The sequence below is a fragment of the Colias croceus genome, chromosome Z, assembly GCF_905220415.1.
Source record: "Colias croceus chromosome Z, ilColCroc2.1".
Lineage (NCBI taxonomy): Eukaryota > Metazoa > Arthropoda > Insecta > Lepidoptera > Pieridae > Colias > Colias croceus.
The window spans coordinates 4,165,368-4,191,568 of record NC_059568.1 but is presented as its reverse complement, the minus strand read 5'-3'; the positions used below and the strand labels follow the sequence as shown (position 1 = coordinate 4,191,568).

General features: G+C 32.2%; 1 protein-coding gene across 1 annotated transcript; it reads right to left on the bottom strand.

Annotated features, from left to right (window-relative positions):
- Positions 1–491: 491 nt before the first annotated feature.
- LOC123705245 (serine/threonine-protein kinase OSR1-like) lies at positions 492–26,010 on the bottom strand. Its single transcript, XM_045653944.1, has 14 exons — positions 25,872–26,010; positions 24,202–24,305; positions 18,121–18,172; positions 14,232–14,424; positions 13,430–13,554; positions 12,527–12,620; positions 10,728–10,872; positions 6,521–6,686; positions 6,018–6,165; positions 5,551–5,753; positions 4,776–4,961; positions 2,658–2,746; positions 1,712–1,895; positions 492–704 (listed from the first exon to the last, which is right to left on the bottom strand). Exons 2-14 carry the CDS (start codon positions 24,285–24,287, stop codon positions 627–629), a joined length of 1,749 nt encoding a protein of 582 aa, XP_045509900.1. The 5' UTR covers positions 24,288–24,305; positions 25,872–26,010; the 3' UTR covers positions 492–626.
- Between the last annotated feature and the right edge of the window lie 191 nt (positions 26,011–26,201).

The window sequence follows — 26,201 nt, the reverse complement described above, 5'->3', positions numbered from 1 at the left end:
TAACTTCTTATTTATCGACGTTTACACACTTGGTATTTTTACATAAAAACAGATATTACACATAAAAATTATTTGAAATGTCAATTTCTTTATATTATGACTAAAATGATATAAAAGAAGTAATAATATCCGTAAGATATTGAATTCTGATTAATTCGCTAATAACTCAAATTCATATCTGCCTATACGCAAATTATAAATATATTTTCAAATCATAAATCACATTATTATAACCCTCGAATATTCTTTACATAAATAAAGCCTTTGAGGCTCATTCATGTTCATTAAAATTCGAATTAAATATCCACAAAATTAACATCAATACACATATTTGAGATAAAATATAATCTAATAAATAGCGAAACAGAGAATATAATACATGTTAAAACTGACGAAATAATAATAAAAAAATGTTGTGTGGTTTTATTAAACCACGGTAAAAGTGAAACTTTTTTTCACACTATAGACATTTAACTAAAAATTATCGTATTTGTACGATAATTATCGTACGTATCGTGCGTCACGCGACATGCGCTACACAGACCAAAAAGTTTGAGACGATGTAATAAAAGTTTCACTTTAATAATAAACTAGAATACGGCAGAGCACCAACGTATCGGACCGCATTACTCTGATATAATTGATATTTGGGCGAACCCTACTAGTGACTTCTCGTCGAACTGCTCGTTCGGTGGGATTGAGTTCTGGAAAAATAATATAGTTTAAAAAAAATATAAGACATAAAAAGATGAAATTATTTTATATCCTCCGATTCTTGATAAGTGTACATATTTTTAATTTAATATGTTGGTTTAAAGTGGGTCATAATCGAGTCAAATCGGTTATGACTACTATACTTTGCGTTCCAAACAGGAATATGACTGTCAAAACGCCATTTTGCTCAGCAATACACGCAAACTTTGTTCCCAAAGTGTATGGTGTGCAAAAACATCAGTAAACAAAATCAGTTTTAATATTCAATGTATGCTTTTTTGGGTTTTTCTAATACACTTCAGGCCAAATTAATTATTTATGAGTAGGATTTAAAATAAAAAGCATATTTGTGAAAATATACAAATATTATCTCAGTTTTTATTAAGTAATCGAATTTTTTGTTATACTTTTGTCGGCCACACGCCTTCTTATTAAATAACAATTTTCTGATATCAAATGCAAACTTCATAGCCATGGCTGGCAAACATATTGTCGACAACATAAGCCTTTGATTGTTTTATGACTTCGTTTGACTATGTATATAAAGTTTATCCATTAGTAAAATTCAATAAGAGTATTTTATAAATAAATATAACGATCATACAATAATACAATCTACATTATCTATGAACAATCCATACTAATATTATAAATGCGAAAGTAACTCTGCCTGTCTGTCTGTTACTCAATCACGCCTTAACTACTGAACTGATTTGCATGAAATTTGGTTAAGAGATATTTTGATACCCGAGAAAGGACATAGGCTACTTTTTACCCCGGGACATAGGATAGGTTTTATCCCGGAAATCCCACGGGAACGGGAACTATGCGGGCTTATCTTTGACTGCGCGAGCGAAGCCGCGGGCGGAAAGCTAGTAATAAATATATTAAAGTTATGTTTTGTACTTTTTTGCTGGCGGTACTATTTAGACTGTTAACGTGTGAAGTTGGCAGCAAGCGCGATCCTATACCTAGCCGGCAAGCACAGTATACCCACCAGGTGGAAGGTGACCGTCTTGGCGGCGGGGCGCAGCAGCAGGCGCGCGAGGTTGGTCGCGATGGGCGCCGCGTCGGCCGCGCCCACCAGCCCCGCGCCCACCAGCTCCGCGGCGATGCCCTCGCTCGTGTCGCGGCCGGTTATGTACTCGAAGCGTATGTCGTTGAGTTCGCGACGCGCGTTCCTGAAATTTATATAAACCCACTTTATATAGCAGAACAAAACAGATGAATACGGATAATTTCAATGTGTAGTAACTCAGGCCCCGGAACCACAGACACAATAGAAAATCTATTGTGTCTGGGACCGATCAGGCCGCTTGGGGCTCAATGGGTTAAAGCATTAAATGCGTTGCATGCATTCATTGCCTAATATATTGTGTTTACTTTTCAAGTTAAGATAGTTTAAGTTTTTGTTGGCAATAAAGCTTTTTTCTTTCATTATAATATGTTACTAGCTTTGCCCTGCGGGTTTACCCGCATTGCTCCGCTCCTGTTTGTCTAAGCGTGACGATATATAGCCTATAAATGGGCTATCTAACACAGAAAGAATTTTTCAAATCGGACCAACTTCCTAAGATAAGCGCGTTCAAACAAACAAGCAAACTCTTCAACTTTATAATATTTTATACGTTATTAATACTAATAATTTTAACAAAGAGACACGAGACAAAAAGTGCAGGAGCACACGACGTGTCGCTACGTCGGTTTATAACTTGGTCGGATTAAGAGATTTAATATGACAACATTCCTGTCCGTCTCTCGCTTACTTAACATTTAACTTTTTGAAGTAAGTAGTGTTTTTTTTCTGGCATAAATATTTACGATAAATACTTATCAGTACTTATCAGTATTTACTATGCTCTTTTGATTAACATTATTTTCTAAAATTCTGTGAAATATTTAGGAAAATTATATTCATATCTTATATTAGAAAATCAACATACCTAAGTCTTAAAACTAAATTGATAGTTTGAGGTACAGTTGGCGCATTTGATACGGGAAATTCTTTCATTTCTATCTGTGGGTGTTGTTCCTGAAACAAATAATATGAATTAGTTTTTAACGGGACGCATTTTTATATTAAATTATATTTTTTATTATTAAAGCCTGGTTAGATCGGTATTTTTGATTCTCAGATAACCTGGGAAATAAAAATTAAATGAAGATTTATGTTATTCAGAAATGAAGTACCTGAAATCTACATGCCTCTTCATGAAGCATATATTCTGACCACGATTTAAAATATTTAGTATGGGCACACCCCGGACACTCCATACAAAATTATCGTTTTGACAGTCACATGTAGAGACTGCAAATGTGTGTGTTAACGCTTTATGGTTGGCACCACAGAACAGTAAGAACATAATAGAAGTGCGATGTGGGCGTGGCCCACGTGTCACTAGTAAGGTAAGATCACCTAACTCGCTCTCAGTTGTGCGCAGAAAAATATTCGAGTCGGTTGTCAACTGTCAAACCTTATTTCCATATTTATTCATTATTTAGAGCGTGTTGTTCGGTATTAGAGTGGAAAAATGATAGCAGACGAAATAATATCAGCAATCGAGGCATTTCATACCATCGGTAAGTCTTATTTTAATTTATTTTAAATATATTTTATGTTACAACTTCGCTTGTCGTAATTTGTCAAACATTTATAAAAATATTAAGTCAAAATGAACCTTAATCCATAAGAAATAAGTACTAATATAGATTGAACAGCAAACAAGACTTTCTGGAATATTATTGAAATAAACAAACGAATGTCGGATTAGTGATGCATGTGGCGCATATCGACAGTATCGATACTTTAGAAAAGACAAACATTTTAAATATTAAATTTTATTCTATTTTTCCTTAGCTTTCATTTGTCCTATTTATTTATAGATTTTCGAAAGAGCCTAATTTAAAAGAGAAATGGATAATAAATGCAACGTGACGAGTTAACTGGATGCCGAACAGCAATAAGCAGTCTAACAAAGGCCACCGATACATCAAACCTACGGCAGTTCCAAGATTTAAAATAATGCATATTTTCTGTTTGTTTTGTAAATATAGATTTATACTATTCTATTCCGTTTTTTATTTAAATATAATAATATGAAAAGACGTACTTAGTAGTAATAAACATACTCCAAAATGTGACACATTATCCTATACTCATATAATAGAAAGAAAAAAAAATGCACAAAAATATATTTATTTGTGAATTATCGATAACAAGACTGACATCCCTTAGAGCATAGCATCAGGTTAATGTCAAGTTAATGTCATTAATTTAGAGTGACACAAATTTCAACCTTATCTTTATGTGTAGAGGTTCAAAGTTATATGTATTGAAAACCAACGCCCTCTGTTGTGGAATAGCTGAATGTTTTCGAATTTGGAATTTCTGAGCAAAGAGAAACAAAACAGCTAATATACCTAGGGATGTTATACTAAAATAAACCGTAACTTGGTTCGTTAGGGTACATATTGAAATGCTGAATTTATAACCTAAGTCAGTTTTTACTCAAACTAAGCTGTCCAATCAAAGGCATAGTTTACTTGTAGTGTACTGTATAACTATCGGTTTAAATGTGTGGGTTTGGCGACACTGGTTTTCATACTAATGATGACATTATAGCACTTCTATTATGTTCTTACTGTTCTGTGGTTGGCACATTTTTGACTAGCGTAAAAAAAAATTCGCGTTTTTCTGATGAAATACTGCTGCGTAAACAGCACAATATCTAACCATTTTCTACGAAAAACGATAATCACAAATCCAAAATAATAAAATTACTTTAAGTCAATTTGATTAATGTTGTCAATCTTCGTTGCATATCGTCCCTGTAGAAAAATATGGACCATTTTATGTCTGATCGTGCGGGGTGAGGTAAGTGTTTAATTTTGGCGGGAGGCGGAGAGTGTCCGTTCTGTAGCGTTTAGCTACTATTATGTATTCTGTGGTATGGGATAAAATATGATTCTGTGTATAGATGGCGTAACATCTGGTTATAGCTGTCACTCCCTCCTCCTCCCCACTCCATACACAAACAGCAACACACAGATGCTCTACACACCTCCTCATTATCGCTGGCACTGGAGTCGTCCCGCAGCAGCTCGTTCATGGGCCGCTTGTCGCTGCCCTCCTCGCTGTCCGAGTCCGCTGTATCAGCTGCTCCCTCCTCCTCCTCCTCACTCCAAACCCACTCTCCAGTCACTGTGCGATGTAGTCGCCCAGAGGTACCGGGCTGGCGTTTGCTCGCCTGTGGACAAGGAATAATGGTTATTGCGTCGTTAACGCCGTTAGCACACGGACGCATTCGCGTGCGGCAGCGAATCTCTGCGAAACTACTGCGTAGCGAAATATCTGCGGAACGTTAGTATAGACAGCAATGTTTTCGCAACTTTTTCGCAATGCGTCTGTGTAATGGCCATTTCGCAGTTCCTTGCGAAACAATACTGACAAGGACGCAACTATTTCATCTATCTATGTGCTAGAGTAAGACATATCATATGCGAAAACCTGCTATACTACTGACAGATTTTTCGTTGTTTCGCTGCCGCACGCGAATGCGTCGGTGTACTAACGGCGTAATTATAAAAATGAGGATTCATTCCCATCATCCTCCTTTTTTAATTACAACCTTTTTAAACACTTTTAAAACCTTTTTAAACCCTTATCATTTTTATTAGACAAGTGATAATGTGATGAGAATTACATCAAGAATACAGAATATAGGTAGCCGAAGGGACCAGACTTCCTAGTTGCAAAACTAGTGTTCACTACAATAATTAACAAGTTAAAAGACATATTGAAAGAGAAAGACATATAAAAAATCCATATCTACTAACCTTGTGAACCCTAGTCTCCATACTAGGTCCGATAGCAACCAGAGTCTGCGTCAAATACTTCTTATCTTTGGCTTTCTTGAAGAACGGGTGTTTCAACAGCTCCGTCGCGGACGGACGCTTTGAGGGATCCTTTTGGAGGCAATCGACGATCATTTTCCTGAACGTCTTCCCATATATTTTATATTGCTCTTTCTCATCAGCACCTGTCATATAAAAAAAATATTTAATGATATTTTACGCATACAGGAGGAGGAAACTATTTTTAAGTATATATTCAACTGAGGTCATACAAACTATTAATTATTATCTACTTAACATACATACATTCTTTGTTGTCAAAAAGTAGCCTCGTAATCTTCCCAATTTTAATTATCTTCAAAATTTTAACAATATTTGTTCAGTAGTTATGACGTGCAAGGGAAACAGACAGAATAACTATCGCATTTGTAAAAGGTTAATGACTATACCTGTATCCAAGTTTGGGGGATCATTTTGCAGTGTGAGCATCAACACTTTCATTGGCGGATACTTGTGGTAGGGGGCCGTGCCCGTGGCCATTTCTATTGCCGTGATTCCGAACGACCAGATGTCTGCTTTGAAATCGTAACCATGATCCTGTAATTAATGTAACAAAAATTTAATTTAGATTCATTGCGGTTAATTTAGGATATAATCTAATTAAACTATAGCCATCTTTCCACTGGTGAAAGTGTTCTGAATTTTTTTAAGTGAAACTTCTTTAGGCGTGTTGTAAGTAAAATTTCAAGGTCACGTCGTCACGATCAAGGTTTCAATTTTGGTATTTTTGAATCTTCAAAGAAGTTTCACTTTTGACACGTGTGCTCGGCACACACGTTCATTTTTCTGATCTATCTATTCATATTTATATATATTTTCATCTATTTTTATGTATAGTTTTTACTTTTTTTCCTTAAATTCTATAATGTAGAAGTAAAACATTCCAAATTACCTGTTCCATAACCTCCGGCGCCATCCAACACGGTGTGCCCACGAAGGTATGCCTGACCTTCTGCCTGGAAAGGTCCCTGCCTGTAGCGAGCCAGGCAGACACACCGAAATCTGCTATTTGTACCGTACCATCTTCGCCTAGCAGGATGTTACCCGCTTTTATGTCCCTGGAATTTTGTTAGGAGCAGTTTAGGGAGGGGTACTTACAAAAGTAATATGTTTAACTCTCAACTTTGACGTCTCAAACGCCTATTTTCCTAGTCCACATCACAGTTTCAAGTCATATTAGGTGCTAATAGCATATTTACATTCCGTTTCATTTTTCAAATTCCCATATTTTCAATATATCAGAATTGTATCGTAATTTTTTTTTAATTTGGAAGTGTCCTTCAGTTAGATATACATAATCCATTCTTTTGTGGATATAATACTATTTTTACGTAAAGAGAAGTCATCTTATTACACAAATCAGTCACAATGTTATATTCGTTTTTGTTTTTAAGCTCTTATAATATGTATAGACAAATTATGAAATAGATCACATAATCCTCCTGAATAAATAATGTGATAGCTATAGGGAAGGATGCTTAAGTTAAGTTTCGAGTTGAGTGAGTTGGCTATTTCTCCTATATTGTTTTTATTGATTTTTAGAATCCCTGGGCTTGTTCTTGGTCTGGAATTCTTTGGTTGAGATGAATTCAGTTCAGCCCTGACCATACGGTGATTAGTGTTGAAGTTGAGGTTGTTGATGACATTTATATCCAAGAAAAATTTTTGTTTATTTGTCATTATAAAGTCGATTTGGTTTTTTGATTTGCCATCGGGTGACAGCCAGGTTTACATTCTATTTTTCTTTTTCTTGAAGACAGTATTTAATATTGTAAGGTTATTTTCCATTGCAAAGTCCAAGAGAATTTTTCCGTTTCTGCTTCTAGGTTTTGAGTTGTATGTGTAGGGACCTATACGTTCACCAATTTGTCCATTGAAGTCACCCATCACAATTATATTTTTGTGGGCATGTGTCTGTAAAGTTTTTTTCAAATTGTGATATTACTGGTAAATTTTTTCAATATCTGCTTGTTCTGTGGGTGAGTATACTTGAATAATTGTCCATGGGTCCTTGTAGTCTGGCAGTTCTAGATTCAATAATGCTATGCGCTCTGATACACCATAAAAACCTTTTATGTGCTTTGTTAGATATTTCTTTACTAAAAATCCCACACCATATTGTCCTGTGGTCTCTCCTATATGATATAGCAAGAAATCTGGATGTGCAACAATGTGTTCTCCTATTCTTCTCACTTCACTCATCCCGAGAATATCCCAGTTTGTGTTTTTTAGTGCTAATGATAGTTCTGACAGGTTTTCTTCTGATCTTAGTGTCAACACATTGAGAGTAGCAATGCATATTCTTGTGCGCTTAGTTGCTGGAATCTCCATTTTGTATTTTTGATTGGGTAGAGTGCTTTGGATGTTATTTGCTTCGTTTCGATGTTGTTGATTTTGTATTGGAGGGTTTCGGTCTAATTCCCCATGGGGACCAACCGGGTTGGGGAATGCAAGTGTTTTTTGTTTCTGTTGATGTTGTATATATGTTGGTATGTTGTTCTGATTCCGGTTAGTATTTGAGGTAGGTATTTTTTTTTTTTTTTTATGCAATAGGAGGCAACAGAGCAGACGCGTCACCTGGTGGTAAGTGCTCCACGTCGCCCATATATTAATTATTCTTTTCTTAATTATAAAATTATTCTTTTCGGACATACAGTAGGCTCGCTCACGCATGCGTTGAAAAGCATCTGTCCGCTGGATTTTCTTGCTAGTGTTATTGGTTGCTTCCTTGGGGCTTGGTGTCTCCGGCGTTCTTTTCCTTTTTTCATTGTCACGAAAAATATTGGCTTGTGCTTTGCGTTTCTCTATGGTTTCCTTAGAATAGACATTTGTAATATAAGTGTGTTCTTTCATTTTCTTATTATTTCTTAGGATCTGGATTTTTTTCTGCATAGTCGTTAGTGTTAGCAAGATCGGTCTTATTTTTCCATTTTCCTTTATTTTACCCAGGCGTTGCACTTTGTTAATTTCACTGTTTTCGAGAGGCACCTCCAAGTCCGTGATTGTTTTAATTACCAGAGCGTTTAAAATTTATCTTCGTATCTCTCTGTGCTAGGTTCGGCGATTCCATGTAGAATGATGTTATTTTTCCTAGCGGTTAAATCTAATGATTGTATCTTCTTGTTCAGTGTTTCAACTTCCCGCGAAAGTCTTACATTTTCCGCAATTATCGGCTGTATTTTTTCATCTACCATTTTAAGAACGTTTTCTGTTATTTGAATTGTTTGTTTGGTGAGCTCTTCCTTCATTTTTTCCAGAAGTAACAACATCTCGCCTGACATTTGAGAACTCATAATGGCGGCGGATAAAATTTTATTTCAACTAAACAATGCTAGCCCACGGTTTGAAAACAGCGAATTTTATGCTGTGTCAGTTGTTTCGTTGTTGGCCGTTTCTATTTTTTCAATTTCTTGCGTTGATACTCTAATTACGTTGAAAAGTTACTTCGATAAATTTCAAATGTCAATGGGTTTTTAGGTTAAGTTCATGCTATTTGTAGTACACTTTTTTTATTAAAATACGCGTTTTCCGCACTGAATTTATTTGCACATAATGAAGTTCGACACTGGAATCAACTGATTAATGCTTGGAATACACTGAACAACGCCTTTTACACAGTTATTTTAATTATTTTCACGGAGCTCGTTATCTGACTTGTTTACGACGCCATTACCGGAACCGGAATCGGGTCAAAACATACATTTTTTTATTTACTTCATGATTATTACAGTCAAGATCACAGTATATTGATCACAAAATATTTTTCACTCGCCCTGCAAAATACGCCAAAGCAAAAACGCAATTGCATAGCACAATAGTTATGAAGCTAAAGCATTATAGAAATTACAACCAATGAATTTTTAGTCCAATAATTATAAATAAAAATAGGACACTTCAAACGTTTTTTGGTTAATACTGTGGAGTCAAAGCTTTTAAACGAGAAGACGTAGGATCGATTCCCAGTAGACTATTAAAAAAAAGCTTCGACCAATGATAAAGGTATCAAAGACCTTAAGAGAAAATATAATTTAATTGGTTTATACTTGAAAGTTCAACAGACAAACTTTTAACCAGCTCATTGATAATTCTATCAATGCATTTAATGAAGTATAATTTCAGAAAGATGAATGCATAAACAAGAATTTCGCGTCAACTCATTTACACTAGAAGTACTGCATAGCAGCATAATAAACATTTAATAAAAAACATCGCAAAGCTTTCGAAATGAAATATTTAAAATAACAATTAAAATTGCGCTGCCTATATGACATTAACAAATTTACACACAAACAAATAAATTTACACAACCTAAATCTCGCGTAATTTAGATATTTTTGACGATATTCTGACCGATTTTTAATTAAAATGTATGAGACATTACTAGCTGTGCCCTGCAATTCGGACCAGCAGTTCCAGAGTAAGGAAACCAACAAACAAACTCTTCAGTTTTGTATATTAGTAAATGATGTATTACAATCTACATCTACACTAATATTATAAAGAGGAAAACTTTGTTTGTTTGTTTGATTGTAATGAATAGGCTCATAAACTACTGGACCGATTTTGATGAAATTTGGCACAGACAATCTTTAGACCCTGAGAAAGAACATAGGCTTTTTATTGCGAAATATGTACCACGGGCGAAGCCGGGGCGGACCGCTAGTTAAACATAATTTTGTGATTATGTAAAATTCATTTACTGTTTACATGTATGTACATATATACAAAAAGAATTGCTCATTCAACATTTTAAATCATTGAGGCTTAATTTAGTTATGATTATGAATGACTCCATAAACACCGAACCCTGATTACTAATCTTATCTTAAGAAATTCGCAATGAGCATTTATTTCATTAGCAATGCACGCAATTTAATATTTTCGCAGAACAAACAATGCTGCATCTTTTATAAATACATAAGCAGTTCGCACTACAGAAAAATATTTAAATACATTAGCAAAATTCTTACTACCTTATACACAAGTTGAATACAGCTAAATATAAACCAGTACACAATAACATAGCATAATATAATAATTCATATAATATTTTTTACCATACCACATGATATAATTTTCTTAGAAAAAAACCAAATTACCTGTGAATCTGTCCGTTGCTGTGGAAATACTCCAGTCCCTTTAGCACCTCTTTGAGCACAGTTGCAATAGTGGCCTCATCAAAGACACCGTGCTTGCAATTTGAAACCTTCATCTTGTGTTTGATTACATCAAGGAGACTGCCGCCTGGAACATAAATATAAAATTATAATATATAAATCTCGTGTATTCTCACAATGTTTGTCCTCAATGGACTCCTAAACCACTTAACGGATTATAATAAAATTCGCACACCATGTGCAGTTCGATACAACTTGAGAGATAGGATAGTTTAAATCTCAAATCGTTTTAGAGAAAGCGGGCGAAGACGCGGGCGGTAAGCTAGTAAAATTATAATATAAATAGACCACTTTCCATAATTTTAACATACATCAGCTCTGGCTAGTATAAGGTTGATTGTGCCACATAGACCATAGTAGAACTGGATCTTTAGCCTCTAATTTTCAGACAAATCATAAGATAAAATCTTTCCATTATTAGTTGAAAGAAAGCTAAACAAAAGATCAAACATTATTTCCAAATTATAATATTACATGAAAGGCGAAAAATAAATTCTAAAACTAAATCTGTCAATAACAAAAGCGTAAAAGAGACCAATCACCAATATTAAAAAAAAAATAGAAAAACATAGTTCATAGAATAGAACTAGAATTCATACATAGTAAACAAAAAAAATTGAGGGCATGATTTTCATACTGACATTATATTCAGCAACAATACAAATTTTTACTTACGTTTCAAAACGTGTTACTTAGCATTTAATAAAAGAAATCATGAATTGATTGGAGATATTTTTAGAAACAGACAATTGATAATATTTTTATTGTTTATTTATAGAAATCACGTTTTAAAAATTGTACCTATGCACTAATGTAACCTAATATGCTAACTTGGTAAAACAAATTAAAAGTGTGTATGATGAATTTATTCAAAAAGAAGCATGATTATAATATTATAACTCTTTTTTCAGCATTTTACTTTTCATACTTTCATAGTCTTGTATCTTGGAATATTGAAATTTTTAACTTAAACATTCATAATAACAATCAACCTATTTTGATCCATAATAACATTGGGTAATCTTTCTTATAAGTATTTAGGCCACTACACTGACTACACACATCATCATAAATAAATATGAAATAAAATTAAACAAAAGGTTTGATTCTTAGCAGATATTTAACAACCATCTAACCCTACAGCCACAGAACGGAATAACCTATTGGGCGTTAGAACATAGATCAGTGAAACAGATATGATATATTGTCCTGTTGTCAGTACAAAGCCTAATTTTGCAATGGGAGAGAATAGCAAACATTATTCTGTACTGAACAATAATACTGGACCCAGAAACCTATAACCCTGACTGCATTCTTATCTTGCAATTCAATTTGTGGCAACAAATCTGCAGCTCATTGTTGAAATTGCATATGAATGACTGTTATCGCAGACCATCAGGTTATTGTACAACTTCCTGATATATAAATATGTTATACTGCACTACAACCTTGTGATCTTTCAGTTTATCGTCCTTTTCAACCGACTTCAAAAAAGAAGTTCCTAATTCAATTTTTTTATGGGTTTGTTAACTTAGAACTTCAAACTGGGTGAATTAATTTTAATGATTACTTTCTTATTTGAAAGCTAGGTCCTTCCCGTCGGTCCCATTAAAATTTCGTCTAGTTCTGACCAAAGGCGGTTTAGCATTTTTGTTAAAAATAATTATTAGTCACATATAATAATTTTTCATTGCTATAAAAACAGTTTTAAAGGTACATACCCTCCAAAAGTCTCAAAATCAACCACAGCTCATCATTGACAACAAAGCTTGTGTAATATGTGACCACATTTACGTGATTGCAACTGGACATAGCCTGGAATTATTTGTATGTTTTAATTTAATGGATATGAATGATGGTTTGTTGATATTAATCAGAATAACGGTCTCAATTCTTATATTTTACCAACAAAATATATTTTTTTTTAAATATCAGATATGATTAGTAATAATAAACATCTAGATGTTTCTGAAATAATAGTATCAAGTAGAGAGTAAGCGATAGCTAGTACTTTAATACAATGATGAATGAATATTCAATTCACACGGACAAAGAGAACAATATTATTTGCACATCTGTGTGTGAAGGTCTCTTGTAAAAAGAAATCTATTTACATTTTTGCCAATATACACATTTCCAATTCTAACCATTACATAATATGTTTGTGAAAACATGAATGAAATGAATTTATATGTATTATGCTATTTAGTTACAATTTTACAGTTGGTTAAAGGGTGTTTCAAAGTGACTTTAAGATATCATTTAACAATGACTGGTAACAGTGCCAGTTTTTTGTTAAAGAATTATTGTAAATATTAACAAAACTGAGCTAGTATGATACTTTCTAGATAGGGTTGATTTATTCTGTATACAATATTAATTATCTGTGTTCCTTTGTTAACATAGCTAGTAGTCATAATAAAGTAAAAGTTTGGAAGACTACTGAATATTTTGTATATTAACAAATAAGAAATATACAATAAATTAAACATAAATGCAGTTATCTTGTTATATTAATTTTTGATTATTTTGATGATTCGCAATACCAATAACTCAGATAAGTTATGAATAATGAATATGACAAATTTATGAATATTATTTATAAAAAACAACACTATAAGTACCTGTATTTCCTTTAGCAGTTCATCCATAGATGTGTTCCATTTCTCTAAGTTAATTCTTTTGATTGCACACTTTTCATTGCGAGGCTTGCAGAGAGCTGAGTATACAACTGCGGTGGCTCCAACCCCTTAAAGTTAGAGTTCAGTTAATTAATCAAATTGATTTAGGAAGCAGTTGTCTATGTCACCTAAATAAAAAATGTAATATTACAAGCAGTATGTATGTGTAATATATGTAAGCAGTCATATAAAAAACAGTACAAAATTTATCTAAAGTGAAAAATTAAAGTTTTACATAATTTTCTACATAATTTTACCTACTTATATAATTTTTATTTAAGGTTTGAACTTTAATATTTTTAAAGGAAAGGATACCATTTTCACAGGAACATTAATGCAGTTTTTATAATAAGCAAACTCGATTACAGAGATACGTAATGTGTTGTTTACATTATCATTACTACGTAAATGAACCAAGAATTATTATATGTGTCAGTGGGTCTCCTTGAATGTTTATTCAAAAATAACCTCCCAAACTAGAAATATTTTGAAAAACAGAGCTTGCTATAGTCTTGACCATTTCAGAGGGATAATAGACTATTAATTTTTAAGTCTTTGATATGAATTTAACGATAGAATCGGCAAAATACTGCATTACTTATTGACATTTAATTAATGATTTGACAGATGGTAATGACACATCGAAAAAATATTAAATTTAAAGAAATGAGGCGGTATTTTCTTAATCTTATTACACCTATCAATATTTAGGGATGCTATTAAACGTAATAAATTAGTTACTTACCAATAACATCCCGAATTTCATAGTCATCTTGACTATTCGACCACGGACACGGAGGATTAACACTGGTCGCCATTTTGCGTGTGAATAAACTTCCGATGCCACCCGACCTATTGCTCAAAGAGCGTGTGAAGATATTATGGAATGACGAAAACGGTGATATATTATATGGTTGGTCACCAGTTGAAAATGATGCCTGCAAAAAATTAAATTGCTGATTAAAATTTTTAGCATTCTAATGCAGCTAGGTATTTGTATTTACAAAAAAATTTTGCAAACTAGCATTAAATGACATGTGTGCACTGTAGTGTAGATTTCTTTTTGTTGTTGCAAAAATAAGTGATTCATATTTTTTACTAATGAATTAACATTTATTAATAATTATTATATTAAAAGCCAATTTTTATATGTTTTTTTTACATGGTCTATATTTGATGGTAACACTAACGAATTACAATTTACAAAGCCCATTTTGAATTTGAAATTCTAATTTCAAATATCGAATAATGTATATTATGTGTAAAGCATCTTATTTACCCAAGAAGCTTATATCTAATACACTGGAGATTGCACTATGACCATTGACTTGTCACAAGAAAATATAACCTTGAATGACGTCAGTGTTGTTTTTTGTCTCTTTCTGTGGGTGACCACACTGGTTTGTATTTTCGAAATAGAAAAAACTAAAAATCATGGTCTATAAATAATAACGACATATATTTTTAACAGTATTAATTATATTATAATATTACTGGCCATACTTTATAGGTACATATACAATTTTAATTGGTATAGAATGAAAGTTTTAAATAACTCTTGGCTACAAAGCCTGGATATGAACCGATATATAGCATTAACATCCTTTGTAAATAGAGGAAAGTTGTGTTTTGCATCAGATGCTGTTTACCAAAATGTAAGCTACTCAGATCTTCTTTTTAAACGCGTAGCTTCGACGGGTCAATTTCAAGCCAAAATCATCAAAGAAAAACTGTTTATAATAAACGCCTTGCACAAATTTCAGCTAACTTTACAAAGTTTATTTTTCAAAAGGTATTTTTTTCTGGGTCGTAATCCTCAGTAATTTTACCCTTGATGGGCACATATATTTCTTTTTATTTTACTTTTTGGAAAGCTGAAATACCTAAAACAAAAAATATGAGATAAGTTAAAATAGTATAAATTTCAATGTAAAAACGAACAATCTTATAACTACATGTGAGTGCAATACCGATGTCGAGTGTTGTTTCATTACTAGTAAAAATCTTGAAAATGGTGTTCTAAATTTCATCATAATATTGTTATTACAATATATTCTCTTCACTATCCTTAAAAACTCGTCATCATGGTTACCTTACTTGTTAATTTTGTTTATTGAAAACTTGTTGAAAAATGATAAAGTATTAGGAAAATAACAAATTTAACATGACTGCTTTCTAAAATGATGCAAAATTTTAACAATTTTTGCCATTGAAATGATTCTAAACAGGTAAATGCAGGAGTATTGAGGAATATTGTAAATAACGTAAATATACACTTGCCTGTGAAATTCTATGCCAGAATTTGGTGTCCAAACACTTCTGCAATTTTTCACAATGCAATACATTATTTATATTCGGAAAATATTTATTAAATACGCAACAATATTAACTTAAATATTCGAAGCGACGCAATTTTTTTGACACTTATGCCATATTGTCAAAGTGAGAGTTGCTACAATTTTACTATGGTAACTACCCATAATCAGGGAGTTTCGCTTTTTAATAATTGGTCCAGATACTTATTTTATTTATCATAAATAATAATTGTCTCATCCAACAATGCTTCTGAATGACGTTGTTGGCAATTTATCAACAAACTCATGTACAAAAACTAACCTTTTGCACAGAATATTACGGCATACATAGTAGCCTTGGGAAAACTTCGTATTAACAGTGGCAATACCAAGTTAGGTGTGAAAGTGATAAAACACAACAATTTTCTTGTTACACGTCAAATGTTCATACCGAAATCTCCAGTGTATAAGATATAAGCTTCTTGTATTTACCTAACTTCCCAGTTCATTCGATTCATCATAATAAATAATAATATTATATGATCATGACTAATATGACAATAGGTACATGTCGTTAATTTAATAAATTACAGAGGTGAGAGGTAGCTCTACGATACACCTACCTATTTATTTGGTTAAATATACCTACCTAGTACATATTATAAAATTATGTACCTACCTACGGGCTACGGTTCATTATTAAGAAGAAGCGTAACCAGTGTTACTTATTAGTTAATACATATTACTATTTGATGTTATTTGAGATTTTCTATTTCCAATTTCATTATTCCTACTACCTATTGCAAATTTAATCTCTTTAGGTACATAGGTAGGCATTGCTGCTATTATCAAACAATATATTTTCCGACGCCCCAGATTTGTATAAAATGTCAATGAAGTTAATACCTAGATGTCCCGGCAAACGTTGATCTGCTGTCTCAAAAGTCAAAACGCTGCAGCTGGGTAAGAACAGTAGACAGAGAATTTTGTATAAGTAGAGAAGACATATTTCTCCAGATTAATATCTTAGTTGGTCCAAAATAAATTTAGATCTCCAATATGAATGTAAAGTAGAAGAATAGTCTACAAGCGCTTAGGTAATTGTAATACTAACACTAGGATAAGATTTTACTAACACTTTATGGGCTATGTGGACTGAATTAGGTAAATGAATTTTATTTTATTTTTTATTTTTTTATTTTTATGCGTGGCAATTTGAAATATGGCTATATACCAGAAAGGATTTCAGCTGCCTCTCGCTCACCATGCCATCTTACTGGCTGTGGTTAGACGACATACCTACATCGCGAATGCAAAAACCTGACGCGATGACGAAAGCCGCTTCCGGTGGCAGATTGAATATTATTATATCGCGTCACACGCTACCCTCAGCATTAATTATTTTATTTCTACCTAACTACCTATTCATAACAAGTTTTAAACCAGATTTTGTTTTAGAGATCAAAAATATAATACACATAACTATAAAGACGTGATAGGTACGTCTCTATGTCCCTGGTCTAATCGTTAAGGTCATGTTTATAGAAATTATCTAGACCAAGGTTATGTGGTGGACCGTGGACTTGGCAGGCTATTACTATTACTGATTACCTACATTGTTATCTATTGAAGACCAGTGCAAATTAGTAAAGGTAGTAGTTTGTTCAAATTGGTAGGTAGCTAATACCACAGAATAGTTAATAATACAGGCTACTACATAGTTTCAATTTGAAAGATCGCACTCGGAAATGCATAAAGGTGGAAATTTTTTATACAGGGTTTCCCACCGTCGGTATTCTAAGCTCAATCAAGTTTATAGTTTTGCATACGCTGAGTACGTAAAAAATACTTATAAAATTCCAAATGCATTTTTTTTCAAATAGATGAATTCTTAAAACTCTTTCTGTATACCCCTAACAAGCAACCCGCCCAACTTTGCCACCCGCACGTGAGCTATCGCTTAAGATTATGTTTTCATATACAAAATGCTCACATTAGCGAAGCGTTACATGCCGGCTGCGCGAAGCTAGAGAAGAAAACATGAAATTTAAGGAAAAATTTAGCAAAATAATTTTGGTTTAATTTTGTTGTTTAAGTATTTTTTACGTGATCAGTGTATGCAGGACTACAAGTTCCTTGGCGCTTAGTATAGCAATAGTGGGACACCCTGTATAATTGTATCATATTAATTTTACTGAACCTCTCTCTAACTTTCTCTCGAACTCTCCTATTGATACCTATATATTATGCATATAGTTTGTCATAAACGAGAATAATAATAATATTATATAATTTATTCATATGTACTATGTAGGTATTCAAATTTTAAACCTTACGTACCTGTCTGAAAACCCCGCTGGTTCCCGGTGTAATAACTTCACTTTGTACTTTACTGAAATAATATAAACATATTGTTTTAACAATTTTTCCTTCTTAATTTATTTATAATATTATGAAGCTGAAGAGCTTGTTTGTTTGTTTGTTTTAACGTGCTGAACTCAGGAACTAATGGTCCAATTTGAAAAATAATTTAGTGCCTATATAAAACGTTATTAAATAAGAGTATATTATGCACATTTTCAAATAGGTAGTCATAACTTAATAAGTGACTAATGCCCGTTTTCACTTTTCACCAACAACCCGTAAAATTTAAGTGTCACCTAAGTCAATTTAGGGGATACCTAACGTAAAATTTGCTTTCACCGACAGATAAGTGTCACCTAAATCGTTAGGTGTGGTAGTGATTTGAAGGGTCCCTTAAACTAAGGAACCCTTACTAAGGAGACTGTTTAGGGGTTATTGGTGAAATCGGGCATAACTGTAGGATTTTTATTCCAATGGCATAAATAATTTAGTAGTAGGTATTAGTAGGTACCATATTACTTATATCTATTTAACCAGGTAGGTACATGCCGGCACCGCTTCACTGCGTATTCAAGTGAATCAATTGAATTTAATCGAATGATCGCTAAGTATATCATGTATTATTGAATCATATAAGGCTAGTCTATATTTTTCTTATCTATAGTTAACGGAAATGCATATAATCCGTCATTGTAATAATTCCTAGGAAATGTATAGGTACATGTAATTCCTAAAATCGCACGGAAATGTGTGAAATAAATTATTTTATACTTATACATTACACATTTCCTAGGAAATCTATACGTTTCCTAAATAGCAATCGGCAATGTAAAACATTTATTAAGATATGAAAATGTATTAGAAGTGCATTTGCAAGAAAAGCTGTGCTGCAGCAAGATTTCTGTGTTTTAAAAATAAAGTATTATGCACTTCCAAATGTCATTCGAGCTTACCCTGCTAATATAAATAGCTATATGGACTGACAAAGTATTATAATATAATTATTTTCTTTTAAAATGTGACATTTATAATTATTACTTAATTAATTATCAGACTGATTACTTGCCAAATGAAAGTAAGTTAATATGAACATATTATTATCTACTAATTAAATAAGTGCTATAATAAAAAAAGAACAACGTTTTTATTACAGAAAGCATTTACTTTATACATTTCCTAGCTGGATATCTATGCATTAAATAGTTTTAAAAAAATATTTTATACATTTCCTACATAACATCGGAATTGTACACATTTCCTAGGATTTATATACAATTCCTTTATTTCATACATTTCCGGTAACATAATAATTATATACATATTATAATAAAATCGTAGGAAAGTCAAAGGACGTGATCTACCTACAATAGATACCGAACCCAAAAAATTAGATTTTAAAAATTGTGTCTGTGTGTTGTTTGAGATAGCTTGAGATCTGAGGAAGGACATAGGATAGGTTTATGTTGGAAATCCAACGGCATTAGGAACTATGCGGGTTTTTCTTTGACTAGGTATACGTGTACGTGGGCGAAGCCGCTGGCGAAAACCTATTGTTTAATATTTTCTGTGTTCACGCCATAAAGACGTAATATGAGATTTTCTGTAACTGTGGACCGGTATCAGATACATATTACACTAATATCATCACAAAATCCACATGAGTAATGAGTATATTTCTCAATCTAAGAGCTTCAATTATCAAAAATATTAAAGCACTATTATGTAATATTCGTTATTCAAACTAAATACAGGAAATTAGCACTACATTTTACTCTCATTTGCCGTCAGGAAGGACGGCGAAGGCAGTATTTTTATCCATACTAATATTATAAATGCGAAAGTAACTCTGTCTGTCTGTCTGTTACTCAATCACGCCTAAACTACTGAACCAATTTTTCATGAAATTTGGTATGGAGATATTTTAATACCCGAGAAAGGACAAAGGCTACTTTTTTGCGAAATATGTACCACGGGCGATGCCGTGGCGGACCGCTAGTAATCTATAAATATGTACTTCATATAATTATTGGAAAACTTGTCAAATATTGCCTGTAGTTTATTGCTTAAAATATATAAGTTATGTGTCAACAAAGCCTCCATATTAAAATTAACTTGATCACGTAAAATATTTTTCCATCCAGTCCACGAAACTAATTTTGGACCAAAAATATGATGAACAAAATTAATCACTTTGCCCAGATTAACACTCAGAATTTTTCATTTGTAAGTCGTTCCCTTGGATACCAATATTAATCATTGTGCTAATTAATTTAAAATATATTCATTAATAAAAACAAGTCTCGGTCGCTTGGATTTCCGAAAATAGGCAAGCAATTCGGAAAATTGCTACTAGTAGGGGAGCCCAAGAGGGGATTTTGGGATTTACTCGAGCGCGTCAGATTACTATTAGGGACGGTACCTTAGCTATTCATTAGTACCTCTAGTCAATATGAGCAGTTATGGTTGGTGGGTGCGCTCAGGGGCCCCGCTGGAAAATTTGAATAATCCATAATTCCCTGAGGTTGAGCTCGAATCGTCAGATTAGCGAAATGGGGACTTCTTATATTGTAATTAACCCCCCCAGATATTAATCTGACGCGCTCGAATAATATTACTTTAATTTTTTACCCTTTCTTCATAGCGATTAAATCGCCACTTTAATCGTCAGATTAACGTATACTTTTTTTCAGTGACGTCCTGGAGCATGCAAAATATCAATATCTAACGCGCTTGAGTATTTCCAAGCCATTTTTTTTCTTTTTTAAATTAAAAAAAATCAAAAAACCCTTCCCCACCGCTAAAAGTGAAAACATTATAGGACCTTTTTTTCTCGCTATGGTCTAATCTACCAATTCTAATAGGTTCCCGTGACGCTCGAGTAAATCCACATTTAGCATCCTGGGCTCCCCTACTATACGTAATTCTTAACTTTGACAAACCTAATCTCCATTTCCCGCCGAAATTAGAGTGACTCTTGTCGATTTTTTGTAATTACGTTAACAAATAAATCGCGGGCTGATGATAACTGTGATTATCTTTTTGTTTTAATCTCCCGACTAATATAATAAATGAATGGGGTGCGGTGTAATAGTATGGATACACCGAATTTTTATAAATTATACCGAATTATTTTAAACTGTGCACTAAAAACTATTTATTACACGTCGAAAATACTTTAAACATTAATTTCCATCCATAAAATCCTTCCATAAACATACAAATACGTACCTAAATGAATAAATGTACATATATTTTTAAAAATGTATGCTCACCCTACGAGACTAAGGTACCTACAATTTATAGAGAAAACCAACCGGTAGAATACTAATAATTAAGAATATCATAATATATGATTTCCGATATAAGTATGTATTGTAATTTTCTTTAAACAATACAAACGTACCGACTTATTATTCATTGTCATGTAGTTATGAGGTTACTATCAGATGCATAGAAAGCAGGTTCCTATGCAATTATTATTTGTATGAAAATGTAGGAGTGAAAAAATAAATTGACCTGATATAAGTATGTAATACATTTTGATAAGTTTCTGCAAATTTGTTTATTGAAACACACCTATTAAACTTGGTGGTCTTTAATAACAAAATTCGTGCCATTCCCTGTTATGTCTACCCACAGGATTAACTTCGATATTTTATGAAAACACCTTCACAATTGTAACACCAATAAAAATTTTTGATATAAAAAGAGTTTCGTTCAGAAATTTTATTCATAAATAGCGTAGCTATTGTCTTTAAGGGACTAAATAATAGGACACTTGAGACATGCCTTCATCAAATATAATTCTCAGGGTAAGTGTTATTTATAATGACATCATTGTTTGGATAGTTACACTTGATATACCTACCGAGTATCAATTTAATGCTTAGGTACATGTAAAATTGTATTTCTCCTTTTTATTATTGTAAAACGATACTTACAAGGTCATCTACTGTTAGATTAAAAACAACGATCATAAGAAATACAAACATATAATCACGTTTCCATAAGTAATGGCATTTTATTGAGTAAAAATAATAATGCAACGTCTCAATTGATAGGAAATCAAATTTTGCCCGATCTGTCCCTATAATATTTTATAAATGCAATCCCTAAACGAAAAGTCGTGTATTAAACTCCTCCACCATTTAACTTTAGAAGTCGATATTGGGGCAATTCAATTTTGTTTATAAATTGCATTTGCACGTAGGTACATAGATCAATAAATTATACCTAATCATAAATAATAAAAAATTAGGTACCTAATTACCTATACCCTTTTTACGAAAAACACATCCTGTTTATAATGTGTATTGTTTTTACACTATTATTAGCATAAACATGTATTCATTGAAAATATTCGTAAATATGTAATAACAATTCGTGTGAAGTCCGAAAAGACAGAAAAACGTTGGATTATCTTAATCAGTAACTCATACTGAAGTAAAATATAGGTATAAGTATATATTAATACTAAGCAAATCTACTACAAGATAAAAAATGACTTATTAGGAGAATGTTAATGATGATATAAAATTTCATTTTGTTTTTCAGAAAAAAACACGTTTAAATTAAGTATTAACCTAGGTACAACAAATATAATAAAAAAATGTGTGCGTGTACTAGTGTACACACGTAAGAAGTGAAACTTCTTTATGACCTTATTTTTCAAAAAATAATTTACTAAGTATATATGCAACTTTACAAAAATAAATCGAATCACGCGTGGTAGGGATAAGAAAAATATGTCACGTAACGGAAAAATGTCACGCGTAACGAAAAAATGTTAGAGAACTATATTTTCTATCACCAAAATTTATATTTGTCATCGAGTTGTATCACCTATTAAATAGATCTATCACCACGAAATATTTCCGTTCTCAGATAAACAAAAATTGTTCCCAGGTATGAATTATCAAATTAATGTTAATATATGTGTAAAATAAGAGATCGATAACCAATAAAATTATATTGCATTACATGAATATAAACTTCGTTCTTATAATTACAGTTTTGTTACTTAAATAATAGCTCTGTGCTCAGAATGGTAGATCTGTCACCAAATAAATCGATTATCGATCCCTGACTGCGACTCCTTTTTATTTGATATTTTGTCACCAATACAGTAGTAACATTTTATTTCGTTCAGATAATAAATTAATAGTATTCGTTATCTATTTAATACATCAATTTATAATTTTAATGAAAAAATTATCAAAGGGGCGGAGACAAATTGGCGCACTTTAAAAATTGACATGTGCAAAGTTGCAAACATAATATTATCGGATTAGCCATACGCTTAAAGCTGGCCAACCCCCCACCAGAAGCAAAAAATGTGCTTATCGGCCAGAAAAGAAAAAGTTTAACAATAAATATTGATTATTTTAACTTTGATTAAGTGTTTTATCCACAATAATTATGCTAACCATAAGCCAGCTATTAAACCAGAGCTGATTATTCAGTGGTTATTATTTTTAAGAATAAATATTGATTATTTTAACTTTTAGTAACATAATATGATTTATTGGTGATCTCTTTAAATTAGTTTGCTTAAATACTTATTAGGACACACCTATTATAATACATACAAAAACATTTATTTGGTACTAGACCTTATATCTCAGGATTTTAGGTGATTTATTGTGGAACTGATTTTGCATTGTTTGGTGACTACATTTTGGTGACAGATCTACTATTTTGAGGACAAACCCTATTATTAAAGAAACACAAAACTAATTAAATTGGTGATAGCTTAAATGATACCCAAAATGTTACACTAAATTTTTTTCCAACCCCGATAAAGAAGTTTCACTTCAAAAATAAAATTAAACGTAGGATATCGCGATATTGTTTAACAGCTTTTTCTCATACCTTTAATCTTTGAATCCCTTTTTGGATTTATTTTTTGGGACAAAATTTCAGGTTCAGCAGTTAAGATAAAATATACATTAATCTAACAGACATGTTAATTTTAGTAATAAGACAGTATTTATTAAGGGGATAAGAAATCTATTTATTTCTTTTAAAATATAAGTACTTATATAGAAGCATACTTACTTAATTTTTTCCACCTTCGATCTCAAGGGTATGCACTCAGCGCCTGCGTCCTTTTTCGACATTTTCAGCTTTTTAAACACATCCATGTTTATGAATTATATCCCCTGTAAAAGATATTTATTAAATATAATATATGGATATGTTACAGTCAATAGACGTTTTTGGTTAGAACGCGTTTTCCCTTGTTAATACTAGTTGTTGCCTTTGTTACTAGTTATATCTGGCGAAAACGAGTTTAAAGAAAAAAAAAATCGGATACACATATGAAATACATGATAATCTCTTCCTTTTTTATGAACTTTGTACACAAGTATAATTTTATCGATGTAATAAATTATCTAAGTATGTTACAATTTTTTTAGTAAGTTACTGGTCCGATTTGAAAAATTCTTTCGGTGTTAGATAGACCATTTATCGAGGAAGGCTTATATCATCACGCTAAAACCAACAGGAGCGGAGCAATGCGGGTGAAACCGCGGGGAACCGCTACTCATCTATAAGAACAGATTCTGCTGTTTGTAATTAAATATTGTTTATTTTAATTTAATTGTTTAAAATTTAGAATTCTGTAAAAATCTTTGCTACCTATAAAAATTAGGTAATCACCGAATTGTTTGTAGGTACTTTGTACACACATAACTTTAAAACGTCTACTTCAAATTGGATAAATTTTTATGAGTTCTTTATTGTCGAGAGAATATAAAAAAATGTAAAAAAATATTTTACAGATAAAAATTTGAAAATCTTCCAAAAAGAAAATATACCCGTGAACCGGTAGTTTATGACTAATATACCTACTTAAGTTTGTTCCTGAAAAATAAATGTCCCAGTTAAAAAGTCACTAATTAAACTTGGAGGTTTTAACATATTATTACCTAGGCTAACACAAATACTTAGAGCATCAAACCAACACAAATAACATAAAAGTACACCTACCTATTTTTAATATTAATTAATCTGTGCCTACAGCCCTTAAGTTTATGTAAGCAAAATTGTCTGTCCATGTTAGGACTGTCCTAAAATTCACTATTAAAAAACCTTACGTTACGGAAGCTATTCTAGCTGCAGTAAGGCGGAATTCTGCTGATCTAGATTATTGAATGTAATCCATATAAATTGCAAATATGATAGTGTATATAATTACAATATTCCGATTGTTTATCCACGGTGATCACCTTACATCAAGTGCATCGCATGCATTTTTCTGGTTGTTATAAAAACAAATCTAAGTTTATTTTGCTTTTATAATTATAATAAATCCATAAGTTTTTTCTAATCATAATCGTAAATTCCATTTAATAAATAAATATAAAGATGACCCAATATTTTAAAATATCGATATAGGAGATTGTTAGAATTAAAACAAAATTTATTAATACCTACATAAATGGCATAATATTTGCTCGCAAAATAGCACGAACCATATTCGCCATTGTAACCGTAGAAGATCAATTTTCAAACGTATTATTGGCCGTGACGAATCAATTAAATAACAATAACATAATTATCTTTCATATTCTCGAAAAATTACAGTAAATACAGATCAAATTTGTATCGCCATTCGCCACGTGGAATCCAACAAAACTTTGCGAAATTTTATTGCGAATTTACAACTTCGAAACTGACTTTCTAGGGTTTAGTTCTGTTTTGCAAAATAAAAAAGGACTTACTTGTTTACTGTTGCGGTGCGATGTATTTTTCTACTGGTCGTGTATAATATTTTACACTATATTTTGCCTACACGTCATTTCACTGCTTGGGATCCTTCCTACCCTACATTACCTACTCACTTGATGCATGCAATGTGTAATTCTTGGATCACACTTTTGACCGCAGGTATGGTGAACAATTTAACTACTGTCAACTATAATTATTCATTGCTGAACACCTTCGGGTCTTTGTTAATTATTTATTTTTATTATAAAAAAAAAAATACTTTTTTGGATGCATTTATGTATTGTAAATTATATTATTTATATATTATTATTATTTATTTTTGT